The sequence below is a fragment of the Xyrauchen texanus genome, chromosome 36 (assembly GCF_025860055.1).
Source record: "Xyrauchen texanus isolate HMW12.3.18 chromosome 36, RBS_HiC_50CHRs, whole genome shotgun sequence".
Classification (NCBI taxonomy): domain Eukaryota; kingdom Metazoa; phylum Chordata; class Actinopteri; order Cypriniformes; family Catostomidae; genus Xyrauchen; species Xyrauchen texanus.
In genome coordinates this window covers 17,587,816-17,612,016 of record NC_068311.1, presented here as the reverse complement: position 1 = coordinate 17,612,016, position 24,201 = coordinate 17,587,816, and the positions used below count along the sequence as shown (strand labels likewise).

The 24,201-nt window shown below is 38.5% G+C and overlaps 2 protein-coding genes across 2 annotated transcripts; both read right to left on the bottom strand.

Moving 5' to 3' along the window:
* Positions 1–503: 503 nt before the first annotated feature.
* ercc2 (excision repair cross-complementation group 2) lies at positions 504–10,393 on the bottom strand. The gene is made up of 23 exons (XM_052107634.1): positions 10,255–10,393; positions 10,044–10,143; positions 9,628–9,705; positions 9,461–9,523; positions 9,239–9,352; positions 9,043–9,159; positions 8,198–8,314; positions 7,963–8,086; positions 7,780–7,876; positions 7,450–7,583; positions 7,199–7,367; positions 6,448–6,566; positions 6,265–6,334; positions 6,105–6,174; positions 4,012–4,113; positions 3,768–3,831; positions 3,574–3,695; positions 3,397–3,489; positions 3,188–3,260; positions 2,997–3,067; positions 2,004–2,147; positions 1,753–1,896; positions 504–727 (listed from the first exon to the last, which is right to left on the bottom strand). The coding sequence occupies exons 1-23, from the start codon at positions 10,257–10,259 to the stop codon at positions 635–637; spliced, it is 2,283 nt and encodes a 760-aa protein (XP_051963594.1). The 5' UTR covers positions 10,260–10,393; the 3' UTR covers positions 504–634.
* Positions 10,394–11,748: 1,355 nt separating this feature from the next.
* On the bottom strand, positions 11,749–13,517 carry zgc:154093 (uncharacterized protein LOC777623 homolog). The gene has a single exon (XM_052107638.1). It carries the CDS (start codon positions 13,282–13,284, stop codon positions 12,412–12,414), a length of 873 nt encoding a protein of 290 aa, XP_051963598.1. The 5' UTR covers positions 13,285–13,517; the 3' UTR covers positions 11,749–12,411.
* Between the last annotated feature and the right edge of the window lie 10,684 nt (positions 13,518–24,201).

Below are 24,201 nucleotides of genomic sequence, written 5' to 3'. Positions count from 1 at the left end.
GCAAGTATGCTGAAAAAAGCCTAAATTACTAGTACATGGGTAAAATTGTTTTATGTGTGAGAAATAATTGAGGTAAATACATTTTATCATGCAGAAATCAATAAGCTGTTACTTAATGCTATTTAAGAAGTTTTACATTCTCTATGGCTGAAGGTTATATATTTCATGAGTTTAAGGAAGACATTTATGCTAATGAACCAAATAAAATTGTTCTACCTCAGTTTAAATTAAAATGAGTACTTCAATAAAATGCTGTCACTTAAAAAAAAGGGTCTGACCAGGATATAACACCTGGTACCTCCTGGTATTTTTCCCCCATTAAATGAATAAGCAGTCAGTAGCAAATAGCTGAGTCTAATGTAGAAATCTACTGTTCTTAAAGATGTGCTTTGTGTGGTTATTCTCAGGAACACATTTAGAGTTTGTGTACCCTCTACAGATCATTTTGAGATGGCATGATTTCTCTTCAGACGGTACAAATAAAAGCCACTGGATTTGTAAAAGAACAGCATTTATTAATGCCTTTGGGTTTGCAGTAGAAAACAAAGTATGAAATTGTATCTTTAATACAAAAACATAATAAATACAAAGTTGACTCTACCCCTGAATTTGTTTCATGACCCTGTAAGAGATGTCAGGCTTGCTGAGCGATCTGGGCAATTTTCTTCAGCATTTCCTCAGACTGCAGCTGTTCCAGGGTCAGCAGAGACAGACCCAACTGATCCTCCTGCCATACAATGATGACAACAAAACAGCCTTAAAGGAATAGTTCACCCAAAAATGTTAATTTACACACCCTCAGGCCATATAAGATGTATCAAGAGTTTCTTTCTTCATCAGAAACAGAATTTAAGACTTTTAGGATTTAATTTCAGGCCTCCACCTCTAAACAATGCAAGTGTGAATGTACTCTGTACTTTTTTTTTTTTACCTTACCAACGAGCTTACATCATCCCTCTCAAGAGCGCACTTCACAGAGATGTACGAAAGCGAACATTTGTAGTTAAAGTATACAAGTATTGTTTTGTTTCTAAAAATAATCTGTTATTAGCGTTCAGAAGAACTTTATTTGTCGTCTGGAGTCATGTGGATTCTTTTGATGCTCCCTAAATATGCATTTTGGCCCGTCAAAAAAAAAAAAAGTACAGAGTATATTCACTTGCATTGTTAGAGGTGGAGGCCTGAAATTAAATCCTAAAATTCTTAAATTCTGTTTTGATGAAGAAAGAAACTGATGCATCTTGGATGGCCTGAGGCGGAGTAAATTATCAGCAAATTAAAACTTTTAGGTGAACTATTCCTTTAATTTACCACTAATGAATACATCAAATTAGGCATACATGTACATTGTAAAGTTTGAAATGCATTGAAAATTAAGTTTGAAATATTTTTCAACCATTATATATAACACATGGCCAATAGTATGTGAACACCTTCTAATTAATGGGTTTGGCTATTTCAGCTAAACCCATTAACAAACAGGTGTGAAAAATATCAAGCATACAGCCATAAAATCTCCAGATGGAAATGTACAAATCTAAATAGGAACATTTAAGCAGGAAATGTTTTATTCAACTCATGTAATGTTTTAATGAGATGATAGGGATAAGGCTTAATTCAAAACACTAAATATCAGGGCACATCACAGCTTAAGGTCACTGATTATGTCAGAGGAGGAGGATGATGATGATGATGATGATGATACATACAGGCTGAGAAAGGTTAATGTGGTCTTTCAAGCATTGACCTTACCCGTCTGAATGGCTGGGCCATCTGTCGTAGAAAGTGTTTGGACAACTGCACCGTCTCATCGATGGTCAGATTTAAGCTTCCATCTGTAAGGTGTTCTTGGATCCAGCGGGGCAGTTTCCCTCGTTTATCTGCTCGTGCATAACGCTGAGGGAAGGACACCAATACAGAGACCAATTAATCAAAGAAAACAATCAAGAAACACTTAATTTGACAGCAATTTTGTCATGATACCCTTCCATTAGTTTACATACCTTGTCAGCAAAGATCATAAGGCCATAGTCTGTTTTGCCTCGGATGGCCCTACCCACACACTGAGCTGCGTGACGCATCGCATCAAAAGTCAGAAAGTCGTTTTCCCTGATTTGAAACTGGTCTCTCAGGTATTCCAACCGTGCCTGATTAAAAAAGCCAGACAGGGTCAGGGGATTTGGATTAACTAAACGATTAAAGGTATAGTTCACCCCAAAATGAAAATATCTCATCATTTACTCATCCTCATGCCATCCCAGATGTGAACGACTTTCTGTCTTCTGCAGAACACAAATGACTATAAATAATATTTTTTATCTCTGTAGGTCCATACAATGAAAGTGAATGGTGACCAGAATTTGAAGCTCCAAAAAGCACATCATAAATGTAATCTATAAGACTCCAGTGGTTTATTTCCATATATTCAGAAGTGATAAAATAGAAGATCAATATTGAAGTCCTTTTTTTACTGTAAATTTACACTCTCACTTCCACATTCTGGTGTAGAAATTACTTTCACAATTTACATTCAGCACCCTACTTCTTTTTTTTTTTAATCAGTTTCTCACCCACACTCATATCACTTCTGAAAACATGGATTTAAACCACTGGAGTTGTTTTAATTACTTGCATGCTGCTTTTATCTGCTTTTTGGATCTTGAAAGTTCTAGCAAGTAATTCACTTGCATTGTGAGGGCCAACAGAGCTTAGATATTCTTCTTAAAATCTTTATTTATGTTCTGGAGAAGAAAGAAAGTCACACATCTGGGATGGCGTGATGGTGAGTCATGAAGAGAGAATTTAAATTTTTTGGTGAACTCTTTAACTCAAAGGTTAATGGTGTAATTTCAGTGACCCTGGCGACACCAAAATGATTTGCGACAATAATTAGTGTTTTCCAAGAGGTTTCCCAAAGTTTTTTAACATTGAAAAATTTGCACTTTACCTTTAATTAAACAATTTAAGAGTAGAAGTTATATGATGTCTCTACAAACCTTGAGAATTCGGCTCTGAGTATAAACATATGGCACTCCAAACATGATAACAGCACGACCAAAGTGATGAACTGGGGTGAAAAAGAGGGGGGTGTTATTATTAAATGTCTTACATTTAATAATAAAAGCTTTGTAAAGCATTTACTGATTAAAAGGAACAGATCTGAATCGATTAAGAGACTAGTACCCACCAAAGTCAATACCCTCAGACACCTTCCCTCTTGCCACTGAAAGAAGAATTGCTCCTCTGCCATTCTCACAGGCCTGAATCAAACAGCAGGTGGGGTTAGATTAGAGAACATAAGTGATTACTTTAGTAAATGATACTTAAAGACTACATTACACAACATGAATAAGGAAAATAGGATTAGGGAGCATTAAAAACCAAATGTTTATTAACCTCCTGATACTTCTCCAGGGCCATGCTGGTCTCTGCTGCATCTTGGGTCTCTATGAAAATGAGCTTGTTCTTCTGGATGTTCTCAAGAATTCCCTAAAAAACCAGCAGGACAAGTATGCTTTGAGTTACACCAATAATTAACAGCACTGAAAAAGGAAACAAGTTGTGCCTTCATACCTGTTCATACCATGAGGCCACAATGTTCTCCATGTAAACGTAACTTGTGAAAAACGCCACAATTCCATCAGGGACAATAGCGGACATTTCCAGCAGCAGGTTTCCATAGTTCCGGATTACAGCTATGGTATGAATGGTTATCTTTCAATTGCACTGATGACAAATATCACAAACAAAACAACATTACAACTTACCAAAATCTTCCCTGGTCTCAAATTTGGAAGTCATGGCCACCTGATCATTCCCTCGTCCAACAATCTGAAAACAAAGGAAACAAAATAGAAAAGAACCTAGTAATATTGTTTAAAATAATTTAAAAGGACATGAATCCAGCATACTTTAAATATACCAATGTTTGTAGATTTGTTTTCTTTAATGTCACTACATTTAAAGAGTTTAGCAGCAATGACATCCTGCATTGCCATAGTTACAACTCACAAGTGGGCAAAGGCAGGTTCGTGCCAGGGTCATGGTGAAGGATGCCATAGTGACGGGGCGGAAGTCAAGAATACGTGGGTAGATGTCCAGTGGAGAAAGAGTCTAATTAGGGAGAAAAGTAAAAATGATCTCAATCCAATTTGCCAGCACATCATAATCAGGATTCTAAGACAAATTCAATTACTGAAGATGCAACAGGCATTTTTGGAAAATGGATCATTAATAAGTGTAGGCTATCAATGTTGGATAAAAGTTCAGAATTTAACTGGTAATTACTTTCAATCAATTAGAAAGCTAAAGCAAACATTTTTTATGTTCAGGCGAAAGTGAAATGTGCCTTCCACAGATGGCATGACTGTTACCTTGGGATTATAATGAAGAGATTAGTGAGCAGGCTGTGCTTAAGCGACCATTCAAGGGACGATAGGAGCATAGAGATTTTGGAAGTTAGCACTAATTCTATTGTTTTCTGTGGAAGTATATTAATGACAAATATGTTTGAAGCAAAAATGCACTAATTGAAAAATAAACGCATTCCATTATAAGTGCTTACATTTTTGGAGGATGCAGTTTCATATGGTCATAGATTTAAATTGTGAATATTTCAAATGAAAACATTTTTCATTAATTCACTAATAAATAATCATCTTACAAAATTCAGTTCCAAAATATACACACGGTTGAGAGTTACTTTTGAAATGTATTCCACTACAGATTACATGCTTTAAAATGTAATTTGTAACATATTCTATTAGATTACTCAAGGCCAGTAATGTATTATAAATACTTTGGATTACTTCTTCAGCACTGGCAGATTTTTTTTTCACTTGTTTTGACAATAAATCTCCAGTACAGTAAGACAAAATACATGTTAAAAATACATTCTCTGAAAAACCCAAATATCTTATGCAGTGTTGTTTCTTAATCAAGATCAATCAAATTGAAAGAATTATTAGGCATTTTTATAGGAAAACAATTCAAAAATTATTATCAAGAATACGATTTTTGCTTTAATATCAAAGGTCTTACTAGAAAAAATAAATTATGGTCCAACATGAGTTTTCTTGATAAACAAAAAATATGATCGTGTCTGGTAACTTGTGCATATAAAATGGCAACAAATAGCATTTTAGCTTAGCATAAAGCTGACAATTTACACAAGGTTTATTTCTATTTGTTATGCTCAAACTTACTTCAAACTCACTTCTCTGTCTGCTCATATGAATGTAACACATTATAAGAAAGTGTTTCACTGCTGTTCAAATGCACTTTGGATCACATCATTTATATGAATAAATGTTTTCCATCTGAAAGGACTAAATATTAAATGAAACAAATGACAATAAAATGCAAAGTAAACTCTTCAGTAATAAAAATACTTTCTGAATGTAACTTTACTCTAAATACCAATGATTTAAATTGTAACTGTAGTGCAATACAGTTACTTATATTTTGTATTTTAAATACGTAATCCTGGTACATGTATTCTGTTACTCCCCAACCCTGTAACTGTTGATCTCCTGGGATTTTCACACACAAAAGTATCTAGAATTTACTCAAATACTCAAATTGAAACATTTATTTTTTAGTTTTTATTTAAATGTAATCAGTGACAGTGTATAAGCAGCTGTTTATAACATACCATAACTAATAACATAATCCTGTATATGCTGCAAGCACAACTATAAGATAATATTTCCATTTGGTGTCACCATTGCCCTCTTCTGGGCTTTTGGATATGTCTTTAAAGTAATTATAGTAAAAAAAAACTTTCAATCTTTACTTTTCTTTATTCATGCTTAGTTTAAAGAATCATGAACAGAACCGTGGGTTCAGTATCACGAACCGAACCAATTCGTGAGATGAGTGAATCGTTACATCCCTACTGTTGATGCAATTTTTCAATTAAGTGCAATTCAGCATGCTTATTTGTTTCAAAGACATTTGTCATTAATAAACTTCCACAGTTTTCACCTTGGAATAATCGCTTCTGCTTGTATTATTCTAATTTATAATATATTAATGTGTAAGGATAAGTGTCTGCTAAATGAATAAATGTAAAGTGTAAATGTAGACTGAAGAGCACATCTTACCCCTGATGTAATAACGACTGACTGAAAGCGCCCAAACACAGGCTTGATGGCAATAGAGGGATCCATACAACTGGAGAGAAATGATCCAGCAAAGTTAATGATGGTGCTTAACAGAAGACATAAGACATGACAGGCTGTATGAAAGCAGTGCTAAAGGCACCTGAAGTGAAGAACAGGATTTGCTATTGTTGGCGTTCTATCTTCGAAGGGCTCAATGATGATGGTGAAGCCTAAAAAAAAAAAAAAAAAAAAAGTATGATTACATGTAAAATCTCACTTTCGGAGGAAACGTTCAGTAGATTGAGAGGAGTGAGACATTGGCTGCATTAAGTAGCGTCCTTACCTTTGCTGTAGGTGCTGACAAGAGTAGCAAAGTGAGAGATCAGAGTAATGGCTGAGAAGTCAGCAATGTCAGCAATCTCCAAAGTCCTCAGTAGAGAGCGAAGCCGCTCAGCACAAAATCTGGAAAAGGGATAAATCCATATTTAAGATAGGATGAAAATGTGGCTTTATTCCTTATTAATGACAATCAGAGGGGCCTGGGTAGCTCAGCAAGTATTGACGCTGACTACCACCGCTGGAGGTGTCCAGGCCGTGCGGAGTGACTCCAGCCAGGTCTCCTAAGCAAACAAATTTGCCCGGTGTCTAGGGAGGGTATTCACATGGGGGTAACCTCCTCGTGGTCGCTATAATGTGGTTCTTGCTCTCAGTAGGGCACGTGGTGAGTTGTATGTGAATGCCACAGAGAATAGCGTGGGCCTCTACACATGCTACGTCTCCGCAATAATGCGTTCAACCAGCCACTTGATAAGATGCACGGATTGACGGTCTCAGAAGCGGAGGCAACTGAGATTCGTACTCTGCCACCTGGATTGAGGAGTCACTATGCCTGGTGGTGGTCGAGGAGAGTCCCCTGTTCACTGTGTGAGTGTAGTGTCAGAAAAGCGCTATATAAATGTAACATTCATTCACCACGAGAACTTGGAGCACACTGGAGATTGGGCATTCCAAATTGGGGAGAAAAAATAAATAAAATAATGACAATCAGTATTTCCAGTATAGGATGGCACAAGAATCTGACTATTTCTCCTCACCTCAGAGGCTTGCGGTCAATGCAGACCTTCTCAAAGGTGTCTTTGAGGAACTGAGGAGCACTCTCCTGCACCACATGATGGATCCGCAAACGTGCCTTTAGGTACTCTAGGAAGCGCTTTATGAAGCCCACAAAGTGCTCTGCTGTCCGGATGCTGCCAGGAACAGCCTCTGCAGTGAGAGAGAAATGACATTCAAAGACTCCTTTCAGCAGAAAAGGCATCTTCTCAAACATAAATTGACAAAAACTGACCCTGTAGGATTTCATCTGGCAGGACAGGATTGGACAGATAGATGTCAGTTTCTCGAGCAACGTTTGCTTCTTTAAGTCCCTCAACTAATCTCCTGTATTCTTCTCTAAGTTTGGCAGCATCGGTTTCCTTAATTCTTTAAAAGAAAAGAATCAGCATGCAGGCAATTATATTTTGTCATTTAGCAGATGTGTTAATCCGAAGTGATTTACAAATGAAGAACACAAGCAATTGTTAATTCACTCTTAAATGGTAAATGTCAAAACCATAAGTTATGCTACAATCTTTAACATTACCATGGCTGAAAAAATTGATACATTATTTTGTCACACCTCCTTATTGTATTTTGCAGAGTTTCCACATTAGACTGGCAGCGATCCAGTGTCCGCCTTGTAATGTTGACGCTCATGGAATCAATACACACATTATCTATAGGGAACAAAATCATCTTTAATAACCACAATCTGTCCACATGGCATGGATGACAGTATCAAGCACTGTGATTTGCTCCTTACCTATGTTGTGAGCCTCGTCGAACACAACTACAGATTTCTTTGCAAGCTCTTTGGACACTAGGTCAGCAATTTTTGGATCGAGTAGGTAATGGTAGCTGTACACTACAATGTTTGCATGGAGGATCTGAATGAAATGTAAATATATATATATATTGCATGTATAGCAAGTATGAAACATCCATCATATTATATCCATTAAGCATTTCTTACAATGTCTCCTCATCAAAGCACTCACTGAGTAACGTGCCAGGAAGTATGGGCACCAGCCTTTTCTACGCCCAAAGTCCTTCAGATCATCCAAGTTATATATACCAGAGGGAAGGGGCACCTGTCTACCAACTGCATCAAATTCCTGCATACAAAAGAATCAGGCACAAAACAAGCGGGATGATTTAAAGGAATATTCCGGGTTCCATAGAAGTAAAGCTCAATCGACAGCATTTGTGGCATAATATAATCACAAAAAAACCTTTTCTTTAAAAAAATCTAAAAGAAGTTACAGTGAGGCACTTACAATTGAAGTGAATGGGGCCAATCTGTAAACATTAAAATTATGATTTAAAAGAATAGTCACAAAATCTGAACAATATGTGTGTTAACATGATTTTAGTGAGATAAAATCACTTACTAACCTTTTCTGTGTAAACTTACAGCTAATTTTACAACTTCGTTGCCATGGCGATGTATCATCACCAAACCCCTAAACCTTAACTGTAAAAATTATGATTTAAACAACTTTACAGCTCAAATAATACATGAGTTTAACACTAAATTAAATAAAGTGCTTTTATACATTTATAAGCTTCACATTTATACCTTTTAACCCTCCAAAAATTGGCCCCATTAACTTCCATTGTAAGTGCCTCACTGTAACCTTCCTTTTTTTTATGAAAATGTGGGATGAGGTGAAATTATTTTGTATGGTAATCAACATTATGCCACAAATGCTGTTGACTGAGCTTAACTTATATTGAACCCGGAGTATTTCTTTAAGACTAAAAGACACATAAACACTGCCAGGATGGTACAGTAATGTAATTTAGGGTCAAACATCAGCCAAGTGTATGAAAAACTGCATACCTCATAGAACTGGCAGACAGGTTGACTTGGGCTACTGTGATGCTGTGCTCGAATGTATGACGCTGTCAGGCTGTGACACTTTCCGTCTACTTCTTTTCCAAACCGCAAAGAGCTGACCTGTGATCACACATTCATTTCCACTCAATCATTTCACTAGCACATGAAAACAACAAAAAAGCTCCCATATTCCACTCACCTCAGGATGAATGCACAGGTTTTTCCGTGAAGAAAGTGCCAGTGCAAGGAAGTTGTTTTTCGTTCCCGTTTCCTTTGCATAATAATCCATTAGCTTCCTTAACTCCTCCACAACCTTTGAGAGGAGAACAGCGAAGTGAAATACAGAATAAAAGCAGAGGAGTAGTCAGAAATGCATTATATAATGGACTATAGACAAGCATTCAATGTTGTTCATTAATACCTTCTCAATCTCAGGTACAGTACGAGAGCAGTAGATCAGCTTGGTCACTTCTAAGGGGTAAGCCTATATTATTTCAAAATATAAATCAAGATGTTTCCACAGCTATTAAGATTGTTATTATAGTGAAGTACAAAATTGTACTACATGGTGATACGGATACCACTCACCTTCTGGTAAGCAACAATGAGTGAAAGAAGAGAAATAGTTTTTCCTGTTCCTGAGGGCATTTCGAGAACTCCATGACCCTGTACAGAAAAAACAGAGAGAGAAAAACATACAATTATAAACTATACTTTAGATTCTGTATTTGCTCACCAGGTCTTAGAGATTTTTGTTGTTGTTGCCATTTATATGTTCCTGCGGAGTTACAAATGATTTTTTTAAAGAACATATATTAAATTAAGTCTCTTATACGCAATACACTACGTCACACTGCAAGCACTGGTCTAACTCATGTAAATATGGTGTATGCAAGTCCGTAGCAAGGGTGAAAGGTGGTAACGAGTAAGGAATGCTGCCCTGACCAATATACAGTCAATATACAGTGCTACGGCCCTGAGTGTATGTGATGGTTTTAACATACCTTTGCATCCAGTGTCCTCTTGAGTTCAAGCATGTACGAGTATTGTTCGGGATAAATATAGTCATACGGAAAGTAGACTAATAAACCCTCTATATTCAGCCTAAAGGGAGGGAAAGATGCATTAGTACCGAAAAATTACTTGTCTGTTCAAAAAAAACAATGGCTTTGGAGATTTTCTAAGTGGTAAGTTTAAAACGAACGTTTTACTCACTTCATGTCAGCTAGTGGAAAGACTTTGCGGCACTAAAATGTGTCACGTTGTCAGTTTTCAGCAAATGTATACATTCACATATTTCTCTGTAAAACTGTCATGGGTCTCTCAGTCAGCGGGCATGTAAAGAGAGGAACAGGCACTACCAGTCGCAAATAATACGTGTAAACTGTTTTGCTTTTATGATTGGTTGCGCGTTTGACGACCCTCCCCAATCTCTCATCCAATTGGATAACACGCACGTCAATTAAAATGTTTGGCGGAAATACGTTTTGCCTCGTCGGGATTTAGACGTAAATAATCGAAAAAAGAGAGACGGTAATACATTTGGCAAACGTGACCTTTTAAATCAGCTAATAAACCAATTCATTTTCTGCATTGTTTTTTTTAAAACTTCTTCGTAATACTACAAGAAATGTATTATGTTATAGTTACATAATTGGACAGAATTTTGGGAGCTTTTTAGAGTAGGCTCTGAATTTGAATTAAATCATTACATAATCATAAATAGTTTCAAGGCAGAACTTTGAAGCTAATTTAAACTGTTATTGGAAAATATTTTTCTAATATCATATAATAGGGTACAACGGGCTAAAGGGACAGATTATGTATCAATGTATCAAGATTGAAAAAATAGCATATGTATTTTTATTGAATACTGATGGTTCAAGATAATTTGTATGAAAAAAAAAATTATAACGGAAGGTTTTGATTAAAATTATGTTTTAAAAAAATCTGGCGAGGGAAGAGTTTAAAGTGAACGTGAAAGGTGTAAACGTGCAAATATTTGTCAACTAATGCAAATAATTTTTAGACAGCAACATGCTTTTTTTAATTAACAAATTAATAATGCTTATTCAAAATAACTACTTAAAAAGGGTGCACACTTTCCTTTTGATTTAATTACCTTGAACAAAACTGAAAGTATTTTGTCTCAAAATAAATGCGACAATTTCAGTCATTCTTACTATGTAAATTTACAGCATTTTAAAAATATATATATATATTTTTTTTTTATCAAATTGCCTCAAAATCCAACTTTAGACATCATATGAGATTAATTCATGGATCAGGAATATTTTGTGTTTAGTGACAAAAAAGGTTCAAAAAAAGAACTGGGATTGATGCAGAAAGAGTATGATCATGGTAGGGATCTACATGATGCCCGACTCCTTCCACGCACACAGACATTGAACGCTGTTGCTGAATGTGTTGTTCCTGAAAGTTCTGTGGTAGTTTTTGTTGATAATTATGTGATAAATCAAATTGAAAATATTTTCTGTAAAATCAGAAAATACATGTGTCTATTTGGACGTTCCTACTATATTTGTTATTTCGTGTAGCCTGTCTATTTCAGGTTTTTATTATGGTTAGGAATCCATGTCCCACAGTTAGTAGTATGCTTAATTACATTTAAAAAAATATCAAGTAAATAAACATCTTTGTATTATTACATCACAAGAGACATGTTATTATATAATATTTTATTTACATGACTGTGTTTTTTATATATTACAATACAATAATATATACTGTAATATAACATTCCAACAAAGATAAACCTTTACATAGAGATTTCTTTAGGCAGGGAACAGAATTATGCCAAATGCATAAATGTAAATTATCTCACAGGCCAGAAAGCATAATATTTGACATCATCATAATATGTTTACTTGCATGAAAGTGAATCTAAAAGAAAGTGGGGCCTTATTCTGATAGTACTCCCCTAAACTGACCACAATTTATACTTTTGGACCTTTAAGCAAAATTTTTGACACAAAGTTTAACTTTTAGAAATGGTGCAGCCAAATTCCCAATTCTTTTCCCTGTATAACAAAGCTTAATAAGTAACAGAGCAAATATACAAAAATGAACAGACAGTTAGTGTTTGAATATTTAACTTCTCCAGTTTGGTCACAATGTATAGTAACAAAACATATTAACACCGTTATATTACTAACAGTTGTGTCAGACAATAATCATTTGTGATATTTATGTTTGGTTACATACTGTATGTGCCAATGATTTGCAGTATCTGTGGCACAACCAGTTATTGCCTTTTTTTCCAATGCTCCCATTGTCCTTTCAAACAGGTATTAGATGTCATGAGTCTGCTGACACCTATATCATAGTATCTAAAGGTGTCTCCTGGTCAGTTTATATTTCGTGTCTCTCTTCAACACTCTTATAACGGTCCATGATCCTAAGAACATCCTCCAAAATGGATGGTCCCAGGTCCAGATCCAAACCCATGAAGGACTCTGAGCGTGACATGGCAGGTGAGACAGCTGAAGATTCACAGTGTTCACTCCGCAGGTCCTCATTACTAAGCCCTGCATCAGAGTCTAGACTCAAGCCTTGTTTAGGGTCCAGCGGCCCACAGCTGTATGACATGGAATCGTCAGAGGAAGCCTCAGACAAGTAGCCTGTGGAAGGCACCAGGTGAGGAAGAACTGGGATTGATGCAGAAAGAGTATGATCATGGTAGGGATCTACATGATGCCCGACTCCTTCCACGCACACAGACATTGAACGCTGTTGCTGAATGTGTTGTTCCTGAATCTGTGGATGTGGACTTTGATGATTATTCTGCCGATGGTGGTTCAGATGAACAGGGGGTGAGTGCTCATCTAAATGCAGACGAGGTGGTTTAGGAGGAGGTTGCTCTGGAGCAATGAACACTGGCATGGAAATGGTGGTTTTGAGGAGTGAATTGAGGTGAGAATTATGACTGCGATGGTAAGTGTGGCTCTTGCTGTTCACATCAAAGATCTCGTCTAGTCTTCTGTCCATGCTGTGGGAACGAGAGCTGGGCGCTTGATTGAGGGTCGGAAGCATGTCTAGCTTGCCTTGTAAGAATCCCACATCACCAAACATGTCTCCCGTTCCTTCAGGCCCGATATGGGCACTGTGACGCATATCACCCAAGGGCGGGCTTATCATGTCACCTGAAAGAATGTCCCGTATTTTAAATTTCTTGCCTCGCTTTGGTGTGGACGTCTTTAAGTACATGGGTGTCTTGGCAGGCATTCTGTTTCCCAGTATTTAGAGTAAAAAAACCTGTATCTGCTGTGATGGTACGTGTAACAGAAATTAAGAGGAACCAAGTCCTCAGTCTGATATAAGTTCTTTCATAAGTTTTGATTGTTTTTTCTCCTTTATTTCACTTTTAAATCACTTGATGGAAGCGATGTTCTTTGACTTCTATATCAGAAATCTTCAGAAGCTCTTGGAATGTTTCATCACAACACCATCACCTCCACAGATCTAAGAAACAAACAAGGAGAACAAGACAGATTTATATCCTGAGAAAGTGAAGAACTGATTGTAGAAGTTAAACACACACACATACACACACACACACACACACACACACACACACACACACACAGAGAAGAACATACTGTGATTTTTTTCCTCTCAGGTCTTTGTAGTGACTTTCCTACAAATTACATTCCAAAAAGTGTTGCACGAATTTGTGTTTAAAAAGGTGTGATAAAACGTTTTTGTTCATTAATTTATGTAGTGTACAATGGGGCAAAAGGCTCTGTGGTAAAAGGTAAAAAGCTCCTTTGATTTGATTTTCTCCCAAAACAATAAATAGCATCAAAATCTACCTCAGTACATTCCTAAACACCTGTTTGTCACAACTGCAAATTTGTCCTCTTTCATGAGATCAATTTTATCAAATATTTAATATTTTTTTATTATTTTGTTTTTTACATTTATGTAGCTATTGATTATCCTGGGAATTATCACATTTATTTTTACACAAAATACTTATTTGTCATCTTCAATTTTGTTCAAGGTGATTGATTTATTATTTATAAATGTAGATAATTATTAATCTGTCCAAAAATGTAAAGGATAACATTTGGGGTAAAATGCACCCCTGTTGCTGGGTCTAAAGGCCCCCATTAAACTATTAATTGTTTTTCTTAAGTGGGGCGAATAGATTTGTATTAAAAACATTCAAAGTGGGCTCACATTGACTGATCCAATCACAAAGGAGATTAATTTGTTTATAGTATACTTTTAGTAATGAAATGTCAAATGTGATTGAAATGAACAAGAAATTATGCATCCTTTTCTGAAGTTATTATTTTAATTACATATCTTAATTTGTTACTAAAAAAAACCATCTTGATGTCTCAAAAGTAATTGCATAAGTTGACAAATTCGAACTTTTGCCCCAGTATGTACACTATATCAATATAAACCTTTGTAAATCAAGACTTCACTGAACATAACACAATAACAACACTTTTAGTTTTTTCATATTAGATAATGGGGCAGAAGAGAAGCTCTAGTCAGAGAGTTACAGTGACATGAACATTAAACATGTTGACATGTTGCGTTAATAATGGTGCTGTCTGATGGTAAACTGCAGTGTTCTCGTGCATGTGACTGCAAATGTTCACAGATTATATAGACTGGGAGAGGACAACATCGGTCAAGAAGTGGTTATTTTTGCTTCACCCCGCAGACTTAAGTTAATTACACCGTATCTGGCACACCACGCATTAAAACGAGCCGAGGAGAGGGGGACATAATGTTATAGTTTCTCTATGAGGGCCATATGGATTTACCATTTTAAATGGTTCACAGCCAGTTGCGGAGATTCAATGGCGCATGACGCAACTGTGAAAGTGTGTGAAAAGAGGCGATACAATACATTTTTTTTAATATTTATTTTTTTAAAGCTTTTTTTTTCTCAAGGAAGTCATTAAGAGTAACTTGCGTACATAACTTGTATGACATACATTCCTCGTGACCTTCAGAAAGTCACTTGGATCAGCGACATAGAGGCTACATCTATTTATGTAATGTTAAACACCGTTAGTCCATGGGATCAATTCCCGGATTTCCCTAGTAAATCACATTGTGTCATTGCTTTAATGTAGGCCTATCTGAATCTACAGTCTACACCCACCGTGCCATCTTCGAAGGTTTAGTGGCTGATTCAATTTATGTGTATGTTCTTGCACATATAATTGTATTCTTTTTTAATTTTAAATCTTTTATTTTTATTTTTTATTTTTTGCTATAAGACAAATCGCGTCAGTCGGTAAGAAAGATATTTTCGTTTCCAAACAGAGTGTATAAAGCGCAAGAAATATAATTCCACAAGCCAAATCTGACCTAAACTCTCTTATTTAGGCAATGAAAAAAAAAAGCTAGTTTACGTCAATTCAGATTTTAAGTGCCTCAAGTAGATGGCATGGTCTACGTTTCAAAATATTATCTCTAGGCTACATTACTCATTTCATACGGTAAACATCAACATTTGACTTAAAAGTTAATACGTTTAAATGGTTAAATGTCAACAAAATTTAAACACATAATTCCTGTACTTGCCTTTCTGTACATTTCCGTTGACACTTGCGAAAAAATATCTCGTGTATCCAGGTTATCCCAGGGTGTTCGTGGATAAGCTGTGTTTTGTGCGCGTTCTCGCTAGGCGTATAAACCTCTTAAGTGCGATGAAACTGAGGGTGACGAACTGCACAAGAAGGGCAGGGAGGGACGAGCCGTGCGTACATTATGCTCGTGAAGGAGGAAATCTTTGGCAAGAGGAGGGAGGGAAGAAGCCTAAATTGAGTTTGCACAAACTATATTGTCTGTGCCTACTGCTCTACATACTGCTGAACTATGCACTGAAATAGGTATGGTTTTTGTGATAGAGGGAATAAAGGATTTTATTTAATTGTCAATTTCTGAGCCTGTTTTAATGCCGTAATCACTCCCGGGCGTCTGTTAGAACAGGCCGATGACTGAACTTAAAAGTATTTAATTGAAATGTAGCAGTAGGCATGGGCATACAATTACCAGATAATATTGATATTTGCAAGAGCATGTATGTGTGGTTCTGAAATAGAAATAAATAACAAATATAAATAGCAGCATATAAGATCATTAAACATAAACAGAACAACCATAGATAACATATTACAATATGCATGCTCATATTTTCATCTTAACCTGTGATTAATAAAAAAGGCACTGAACTACTGTTTAGGTAACACTTTCATGTGTAGAGAAACATGACTGGCTGTTAGAGGTGCATATTGCCTCATCCACATCAATCAACACTAAATAACCATTTCAAGACATAAATGCTACACATTTCCCCACATATACACTGTAATTTCTTTGCTAAATATATAAATGACAGATAACTAATCTGAATAATAACAAAAAAAGAAAGTTGTAATAGCATAAATAACTGAACTCGAGCGTTATTCAAATGCCAGTCATATACAAGAATAAAACTTCCACAAACCTACATTTCTAGAATGAACTATCAGATAAACTAGAAGAGAACTTTCTATTAATCATCGACACTCACACATAACAACTCTGAAGGAAAGGCTTCACAGACTTTTGGCAGCATAGCACAGCATTGCACACTTGCAATTACTTTGTAACTCTTACATAAAGAGCCCTGTTCCCTCATCCAATCCAAACACTTCGATTGTCTTCAAGCACATCATCATACGCCTTTAATGCGCATAAGCGGTTCTCTGGTTAATTATTAGAGCCTTTCTTACTGCCACCCCCAAATGTACAAAGAACATTTGCCTCTTGAGAAAGGCTTTGTTCAATAAGGTGTGGACAGAGATTGACAGTTTTCATCTCCATGTGGAAGCTCTGGAAGAACAATCAGCCTGGTTACAGGTCTAGTGTGAATTGTATCCTTGATTTTTAAATCCACAGTCCTTACATACCCATCAGGACTTGGATAGACTTTGGTAACGCGACCAATCAAGCCGTCCCATTAACAGAACATTTGGGGTCACTGGATCAAAGTTCTTAATACTAGATGACACATACCCCATAGGCTTTGAATTTAGCATTCCTTCTACCTCAAGGAAAACAGTACGTAGCACCTCCTCTGTAATGGTCTGACAACCTATCACTCTGGAAAGGGCAGTTTTCACTGAGCGAATTTCCCTTTCCCAGATTCCTCCAAAGTGGGGTGCCTCAGGCGGGTTGAAGTAGAACTCTATCTTATGTTTAGCAATCTGCTGCTGCAGTACTGGAGACAATTCAGAAAGGGCATCACGCAACTCCCTTTCTCCACCACGGAAGTTTGTCCCTTGGTCAGAGAACAATTCTGCTGGCATTCCACGTCTGGCAATAAATCTTCTTAAGGCCATTAAGAAGGAGGCTTTATCCAGATTAGTGAGGATATCCAAGTGCACACATCTGGTTGTAAGGCATTTGAAGATAACTCTCCACCTTTTCTCTGTGCATCTACCCACTTTAACCAGAAAGGGTCCAAAGCAGTCCATCCCCGTAAAGTAGAATGCTGTCTTATAGAGGCATAGGCGTGCTACAGGCAGATCTGACATTTTAGGAATTTGGGGTTTCCCTTTCCATCAGCGGCAATCTGTACAGGAATGTTGGTGGCGGCAGATTGCTTCTCGACCTCGCCGAATCCAGAATTTGCAAAAGATCTCTGCAAACACTCTCTCGGGGCCAGGATAGCCAAGTCGAGAATCATAGTCTTGGATCAAAAGCTTAGAGGTTGGGTTGCATCTAAGACAACAGGGTGTACCATAGCAAGATCTAAGTCTTCAGATCGATGTTATCTACCACACACTTGAATGGGTTCTCCAGCTTCATCCACTTCCAGAGACAAGGTAAGCAGATGGCTACTACTTTGGACCGGTTTTCCCTTTCTCAAGAGATTGAACTCTTCTGCAAATCTATCTTGCTGTGCTCTTCTCAGAATGAGAGTCTCTGCATTGCAATAGTCTTCAGCATTAAGGGTACCAATCTGACCTGCCACCCCCTGAATCGACTGTGGTGTAGCCTCTATAAGTTCCTTCCAGGTCTTATATTGACTGACATCTGGAATAAGGGGCTCCTTCCCAAGCATTGTAGCTGCAACTCCACAGAATACAGACTTACAAAGTTCTGAAGGATGCTCGTCTGGGGCTGCTACTGGTTTGGGTGGCCACTTTTCTGGACTCTGAAGTAGAAATGGGGCCTATGACTTTATCTATTAGGCTTCATCAGATCTTCAAGCTTCTTGTCTATGGTAATGTCATCAGCGGGATTGCTTGCTGAGTCAACATATTGCCATGAGAGTCTATCTGAAAGGTCCTGAATTTCTGCCACCCTGGTGCCAACGAATACTTTAAAGCAGCAGGATTCAGAGTGCAGCCAAGACAGTAGTAGAGACTGTCCAAAGGGTAGTCTTGCTTATCTTCAATGTGAGCTCTTGCTCCAGCTCTCTGGTGAGTTGCGCTTCTGTCAGGGCTGCACAGAGCTCTAATCTAGGCATTGAATGTAGTTGCTTTGGTGCAATTCTTGAGCGAGCCATAATGAAGGAGATATAGGGTTGATCTTCACCATTTACCATTCTCAAGTAGGCTAACGAACCATAAGCTTGCTCTAATGTGTCACAAAACACATGAATCTTGAGCTTGACACTGTTCTCATCCATTGCAGATGATACACATGCTTGAGGAAAGCTAATTCTTGGGAGGACTTGCAATTCTCTCTCCCAAACTTTCCAGGCTTGTAGCAGATCTTGTGGTAATAGCAGATCATGCCAGTCTCTGTGTTTGTCTCAAAGCTGTCTCACCAGTATTTTGGCATGGGTGGTGTATGGTAAGATGAAACCGAGCGGGTCATACTGGCTGGCTAAGACTTTGTATATATTCCGCATTGTAGGAACATCAGGGTGTCGGTTGGACAGTGCCAGCTGAGTCCTAAGGCTGATTCAGGGTAATCTATTCTGTCTTGAGCAAGCCAGAGTTCCAGACTGTCTAACTGAGCTTCTTTGGGCAGATGACTGATAATGCTTGGCACATTACAGGCCCACTGGCAGAGCTCAAACCCCCCTAGATGACAGATTAATTTTCCTCAAAGTGTCTACCAGAATTCTGGCTTGGTCTGATGAGGAGAGGCTTTGCAAACAATTGTCAACATAGAAACATCTCTCTATAAGGAACCTCACATCATCCTCTGGTTTGCTATGATTGATTACATGGTGCTGCATGACTACACAACACAACACTGACTACATGTAGTGCCAAAAGGCAGGACTTGCCACTCGTACACTGATGGTGTTATGTCTCTTTTCATATCGCGCCAGACAAATCTCAAGAGGGGCCGATCAACAGCGAGCAATAAACTTGGTGAAACAGACCTTTAATATCACCACTTATGGCTATGGTATGATCTCAAAACCTTAACAGCACCCATAGGAGTGAAGTGTAGGTCTAGGTAGAAGGCTCTCATTGAGGTTCAGACCCTGGTACTGGTGAGAACATTTGAACACAATGTGGTTCTTTTTATTTTGGGTCACCATGTGGTGTGTGATGTACCACGATTCTTTCTCTTGGGTTACCTCTTGTGGACTTAATCTCTTGACAACTCCAGCCTGTACCAGTTTCAGAATTTTTACATTGTATACTTGGGTACGCTATGGGTCTTTAGTAAGGCACCTTTCAGGATTTCTTAGGCTGGGGATCACCATTTCTTTTGGGGCTTGAAAGCGAGGCATGTCTTTCTTCCTGAGCAGGGGGGTTACTTATCATAGCACTCCATCTACCTCAACATGTACAGTCTTTGATTCAAGCACACTGAGTGCTTCTTGGTCTTGTCTAGACCTGGTAACTTCTTTTTCATTCCTGAAAGTAAGTACACCAACCTGCCACAGTTTCATAACATTTTGAAGAGTTCTGACACTTGAGGGATAGTTTATGTCAGTAAACGCTGCTGAGGATGAATAAACTGCTCAACAAACCTTGTTAGTTCCTGTAGAGTTTATCCCAGCCTGGTTTTAATAGCTGTAGACCCTCCAGGGGGTCCCAACTTCACTGGCTTCATGGGAGTGATTAAGTGAGGGTGGTCAGCACCAATGAGGAGTATAGGCTGAGCGTTATCAAATGCCTGGATCGGAATGCAAACAAAGTAGTACTTTGTTTGCAATTTATCCATGGGGTAAGAATGAGTGGCCAGGCCAAGATGCTTAGCAGAGAACGCCCCTGTTATATGAAAGGTGCGCTTTGGCTTATCTACTGCAGAAATTTGAAATGACATGGTGGACCCATGAAGTGTTTGAATGTCTGGTCAGATGGTTTAAGTGGTGAGCAGCAGCCGATAAGAGCATAGTTCACTCTGACCCATTGTCAAGGATGGCATAAGTATCTAGAGTGTGGGGGCCATGCTGAAGTAACACTCTGATAACTTTGAGTAGCACACGACTGCCATCCACTGGTCTGTTTATGTACAGCACTTCAGTGGAAGTATTAACCAGACAGCTTTCCTCCTTTGCTGTCTTTGTTTCCACCTTGGGGGTTCGAGCATTAATGTCATTCTGCACTTGTAAGCATTTTCCTTGACAGATACTGCACAGCTTTCTCAGGTTGCACTGCACTGCTTTGTGGGGTCAAACCTCTGGGCATTGGCTTAAGAAGTGCTCTGAGTTATTACAGAATGGGCAGTGAGGCTTGGCTTTGCTGTTCTTGTTCAGGTTTACATGTACTAACGGAGCTTCTTTCTCCAAAGCCTCTTTGGCTCTCTTTGAATAGTTGTTGTCCACCTTTATTTTCATATTTAGGTACTTGTCTATCTTTTGTAGTCTTTGTAGCAAACCTGTTACATGAGATCCACAATGCAGCTCTATCTCTCCTGGTGGGCCAAGGAATTTAAGCATGGCTACTAATACCAGGATATATAGGGAACATTTCTCAAAGGCAGCTTGGTCACCATGGCAGATATCATGCGAGTCCATTACACTGGCTATTTTGCTAAGTGCCGTATGATGGGGCTGGCCAAATTTCAGATTGAGAGCTGCCATCATGTCACTGTACTGTAAGGTGTAGGGGAGTTCAGATTAGAATCTGAAATCAACCTTGCCTCTTCTAGTCTTAAGTGATCTACCAGGATTTGGTTTTTGAAGAGCTCTTTCCCATCTGGGGGCAGAGATTTTCCAGAGCAATCTTTAGTCTAGCGAATTCACAAGGGTCTCTATGAATCAAACGGGAGACTGATGGCATTGGCCCTCCATATGACAGCTTAGAGGTGCAAACAGGATTGTGCAGTGAATACACTAAAGGTCTTTGGGAAGCATTCAGTTGTGATGTTGATGCTGGATCAGCTTGGAAGTGACTGGAGTACTGCTATGGGTTATAAACAGGGTTAGCTCACAGAGGCTGCTGTGGGGCATGGCTCATATGCTGGCTTGTGGAGCCATGAATCATCCTGCTTGTCTTTGATGCTTTATTCAGTGTGCAGAGGTCTTACTGTGTGTGCAGCAGGAGGCTTACTCTGACTGACAGCAGCTTGTTTCAATATTTGAAGCTCACACATCATCTTCTCCAAGAGGCTAACTATGGGTTCACTGCTGGCTGGGTGTAGCTGTTGGCTTTGATCCTCTTTATCTGACCATGGAGGAGGATATGGCCAGTTAGAGCCTTTCTTACAGTTTGTGAAAACTTGAGGCGTACTTACTCACATGACAGCAATATGTTTCTCCTTAAAGGGATTGTTCACCCAAAAATGAAATTCTGTCCTCATTTACTCTGCCTCATGTTGTCCCAAACACCTATGACTTGTTTTGTTCCGTAGAACTCAAAAGGAGATGTAAGGGGCTGTTCACACTGAGCACGTTCTCGCACTAAAAAAGCTGCACAAACGATTGTAAAAAGTAAGTTCTTTTTAAGCTGACACAGAGTCTACAAAACGTGGTGATCCTTCATGAGAAAATCTGCGAGATGCAGCGCAATGGTCAAAGATGTCTAGTGCATGTTAATATAGGAAAAAATTTAAACAGCATGGAAAGATGCAAAAATGTGTTTGGTGTAAACATCCCATTAGCCAGAATTTCAGCCTTAAGGCTGAAACATCCTTAATGCAAGTATGAAAATGCAAGCGCTTAGCCAATGCATGGCCAACAAATGGTCCCGTTGTACATATATTACGTGTGCTCTTGCGTTGCTCTGGCGGTTACAAACCTCAGACCAAAAGAGGGCAATAGATGTTTTTAGGCATGACCACAAAACTGGTGCTGCATCCGAAACCAGGAAAATGCTGCCTTCGGAGGCTGTATACGGAAGCAAATTGAAAATAAGGTGCTTTTCAAACTGTTTGGAGATCAGTTTCCTTAAGAGTTCCAGTCATTCAAAACAGATGCCAGTTAAGCCATTAACTGATTAAGTAGCAAGTCAGCTGCCTAAGCTTTCAGATGCACCCTGGAGGTGGTAGATGAGTCGATAGTTGAGTAGTGGGGAGAGACCTGGAGAAAAAAAACAAGTTTGTTTGAATGGACTGGGGAAATGTTTTTTCTTGAAAAGATTAAACTGAAATCGCTGCCCGAGTTCGCCATGACCGTTGCTGATTGAAAGAAAAATAATACGCTCTAACTCCCTGTGGCAGGGCCTAATAGGGGACCGGGTGTGTAGTATCACGACCCGGCCCCGCCCTCCGCCCTGCCACACGCCCCTTACAGCAATGTGTAAAATCAAGCTTGCGGAGCAAGGTGCGTCTGCGTTCCCATATCGAGTATGTTTGGGCCTTTAGTCACTATTGACTTTCATTTTATGTAAATAAAAAAAAATACAATGAAAGTGAAAGATACAGAGCCCCTTAGAGGACAGGTCAGGAATATTTTTCTGAACAAGTGCCCTTGCAGTAATTTTACCATGGTTTTACTGCAATAACCATATTTTAACCTCAATATTAATAGTGAAACCATTGTGATAATACAGGAAAATGAATCAAACAGTTTGTTTGGAGGAAGAACCCAAACGCAGAGGGAGTACAATGATTAGAGTCTTTAACATATAGAGCAGATATAAAAATCCACGGCACTGGATGCTGTAGGCTATGATGATGTGGGCAACAGACGAGGAGATGGTGAGACACAGTGTGGAACACCCAGGTGATGGATGGTGATATGATGATTGCAGCGATGGGGTAAGTAATCCACATTCTGTAACTGATCAGCAGTTACAGAAATACTCAAACCAGCCTGTCTGGCACCAACCATCATTCATGCAATTATCTAATCAGCTTATCGTGTGGCAGCATTGCAGTGCATAAAATCATGCAGATACGGGTCAGGAGCTTCAGTTAATGTTCACATCAACCATCATGGGGGAAATCTGTGAAAAATGTGATCTCAGTCATTTGGATCGTTGCATGATTGTTGGTGCCAGATGGGCTGGTTTGAGATATTGATGAACCGCCTAATGTTATCAGAAGAGCTGCGGCCCTGAATAAACCCTGCGGCCCTGAAATACACCCGATCTATATGTATAAGAGATGTCATAACTTTCCCAAATTTTGGACAATATTTTAACATCTAGCTGGATCAGGGAAAAGTATGACTGTCTTGCCCTGAATAGCCAAAACTCCACCATCTGCGACATAGTATTATATCTGTATTTCAATCGAGGCCATAAGATGACATTCGGCCCTTCAGCTATGCCTCGGCACTTTTAATATTCCCTTCCAACTCCAGGAGTTCTCGTGCATAGGATTTTTTGATGAATGAGACATACTCTATGATCCGACCCCTAAGAACTGCCTTAAATGCCTCCCAACCCACCCCCACAGAGGATACTGAGGACCAGTTGGTCTTCATATAAACATTGATGTCAGCCTTTAACATTTCAGGATTTTGAAAAAGGGAAACTTTAAAGCACCAACTATATCATTTATTTTTCTCTGTATGTGGCAACATCTCTAAACTCATCAGGGCGTGATCTGAGACTGAGATGTTTCCAACTGATTAGTCAACAACAGATGAAATGATGGACTTAGATACATAAAAAAATCTATTCACAAAACACAAAAAACTTGTAGATCCACATAACTGTCCCGAAGCTTCAGCCGCTAGAAGAACCAGCATTAAAAAAATGCCATTCAGTTTCCTCAGACACTCAAATGAATGTTCAGTTAGCCGGCTGTTACATGACTGCAGCA

Excerpts from the sequence above, each read along its gene's own strand:
- ercc2 (XM_052107634.1), bottom strand. Across the intron at positions 9,706-10,043 it reads AGAGGACACTGGATGCAAAG|GGTCATGGAGTTCTCGAAAT; the intron begins GTATGTTAAAAC and ends TTTTCTGTACAG. Across the intron at positions 1,897-2,003 it reads TTATGATCTTTGCTGACAAG|CGTTATGCACGAGCAGATAA; the intron begins GTATGTAAACTA and ends TCCTTCCCTCAG.
- zgc:154093 (XM_052107638.1), bottom strand. The coding sequence starts at position 13,284 with ATGCCTGCCAAGACACCCATGTACTTAAAGACGTCCACACCAAAGCGA.